Source organism: Arachis duranensis, chromosome 5 (assembly GCF_000817695.3).
Source record: "Arachis duranensis cultivar V14167 chromosome 5, aradu.V14167.gnm2.J7QH, whole genome shotgun sequence".
NCBI lineage: Eukaryota > Viridiplantae > Streptophyta > Magnoliopsida > Fabales > Fabaceae > Arachis > Arachis duranensis.
Genome location: NC_029776.3, coordinates 16,186,023 through 16,188,572, shown reverse-complemented (window position 1 = coordinate 16,188,572; position 2,550 = coordinate 16,186,023). Strand labels below are relative to the sequence as shown.

At 32.0% G+C, this 2,550-nt stretch overlaps 1 protein-coding gene across 1 annotated transcript in view; it reads left to right on the top strand.

Annotated features, from left to right (window-relative positions):
* LOC107488379 (uncharacterized) overlaps window positions 1–1,671 on the top strand; it is a gene marked incomplete in the record, with an annotated part of 2,180 nt that extends 509 nt beyond the window's left edge. The window contains 3 exon segments of the mRNA XM_016109124.3: window positions 1–24; window positions 843–1,103; window positions 1,205–1,671. Coding sequence (XP_015964610.1) covers window positions 1–24; window positions 843–1,103; window positions 1,205–1,393 — 474 coding nt within the window.
* Window positions 1,672–2,550: the final 879 nt, after the last annotated feature.

Here is a 2,550-nt window from a genome sequence, read left to right as displayed (position 1 = left end):
TTGCTCAATGCCAAGCTCACGCAGGTCCTGCTTCTTCTGTTTTCTACTTTCTTACGCAATTCAATTCTATCTAGCTTAGGGTTTTTGCATCATTATAGTGAATTGTTCGTAGTTGCTGCTAAAGATGTGAGCTTGGTTAGTTCTGTTGCTCTAGAATTTAACTTCAGTTTTTTTCTTTTAGAACTGGTTAATTGTGAATTAAGATTCAAATAGAATTCAATTCAGTTCATGAGGTCTCATTAGATGATGAAATTATTGTTAAACTAAAGGATTCAATTCATGATGAAGTTACATTCCAAACTAACAAAGGTTTGACGGATTATATAAGGAAGATGAATGTGAAAGGAAACTGAATAGAGAGATTGTATTGCATTATGATATTCGCTGTGCACAATTGATTATATATGAGGAAAGGAAAAAACCGTCCTAACTACTCAGAGATTCTGTTATACCAGAATTAGCAATAACAGAATAGCTTGTGACTTAGTCATTAAGTAACAGAATTAACTACCCTACTGATTATTTCTTGATCACTAACTGCACTCTCGTTATCATTCTTGGTGTGTACTCTATTAAGGTTTAACTCATAACAGAAGAAATATTAAATTTCGGTGAATTGAATTATATCCAATTATGCATTCCAAACTCCCTCTCTATGCACACTCTGCATTGGATGAGATCATTCTTATTTCCGGTTTGAAAATTTTTGTAAATATGGAACCTTTGGACAAGTTTTGTGAGATGAATATAGACTATATTGATCCATGCAAATTAACTCACGATTCTGGCTAGTTTGACTTGGAAACAAGCTAATCTTTTTCCATTTTCTTTCTACTTTTCAGGATGGATGCATAGTTTGCCCAACAACTGATAGCACATTTGATCTAAGAACAGGAGAAATCAAGGAATGGTATCCCAAAAATCCTGTTCTGAGAGTTCTCACGCCTGCTCTCAGGTCACTCTTTGTGTATCCTGTGAAAACAGATGAACAGAATATATATATCAGCATGAGAGGAGGTGTGACATCTGACGCCTCGGCCGAAATTGTCTTTAGTGGGAAGGCTCAACCCGGTTTAACAGCGAGCGATGTCAATGTCGATGAGGTAACAAATAACATTGACATTCTGTTTTTATTGTTAACTTTGGACCCATGCAAATTACATTTTTATCTTACTGCTTCCATGATTTGTGTGTGTGATTATAGGTTAGAATGGTTGTTGACGAGGATTCAGAGGGATTTGGTTTTACTGGTAAAAATGAATTGATAAATGGGAAAGCAGCTGTTATTGGCTTCCTTTTGTTGTTGGATTTTGAGTTATTAACAGGCAAGGGTCTTTTGAAGGGAACAGGCTTCTTGGACTTCATATATTCAGTATCTAATGCTCTCAACTAGATATTGTCATTGTTGTCGTCATCACCGTCACCATTTATGTGCATTTCCAAGACATAGCAACATTATACATTTATAATTATATCCTTTTTTTTGTCATCACAATTTGCTTTGGGACACCCTATATCTCATAGTGTATATCTGCAACCTTTCTTTCTTTTTCTTATTTTTTGTTCCCTCTTAACTCACTTTCTGCCTCAATGTCACTGATTGTACACTACTCATAATTTGTAATTCAAAAGGTGACAAAGTGATTCCAGAGTTTGTGTTTTTTATCCTTATCAACTTTTTCAATAATGGATAATCATGTTCTCTAGAATCTGATTTATATTGCAATTAACAAAATTAAGCAGGCAATATAAAACACAGGAATATGGGTAGTTGAACAAGCAGTCATCAATAGCATAGCAAAGAAGTCACAAATTCACCATGTAGCAAATGTGATATGCCAAAAAGTCATCAATTCCATTACAATATCTATTCTCTAGGATCTAGATTCTAGAAATGTAAAAACCAAGACGTATGAAGTAGTATTGATGACAAATATCGGTTATAACTTATAACGTGCTCGATTCTCCTGTCTTTCTTACGGACTATTGGAACAACTATTAAGCTGGCGAATAATTTTTGGGTTGAGAGAGCAATCATGTATAGATTTTACTTGTTAAAGTCATCTGTGTTAGAAGTTCTTTTTAGTTATTATATAGCTTTTTTAATACAATAAAAGAATTGGAAACTTGAACTCTTTAGTCTACCATTACAAACTTCTTATATTTAATACCTTAACTAGTATTCTTAAGGTACTTATTAGTTAAATTATTTTTAAATGGTTCTGTTTGTTAAGATTACTAATTAAAAACATGTAAAATTTAGTTTTCAATACATTTATCAAAAGAAATTTTGAAAGTTTTTATCAATAATAATTTTAATGACTATAATATTAAAATAAAAAAATTTATTAGCTGAATTCTTTTTAAATATATTAATCTTTTAATAAATAAAAAATGAAAGAAATAGTTAATTTAAAAAGAAAGCAGTATCTTATTTATCCATCTTCAACCTGAAGCGTAATCTATACATGAATGCTCTTGGTATTAGACGAAGATGACTTTGTAATTGGTCAATAATTACTAATTGGCAGAACCTTTTACGTTCAAGAA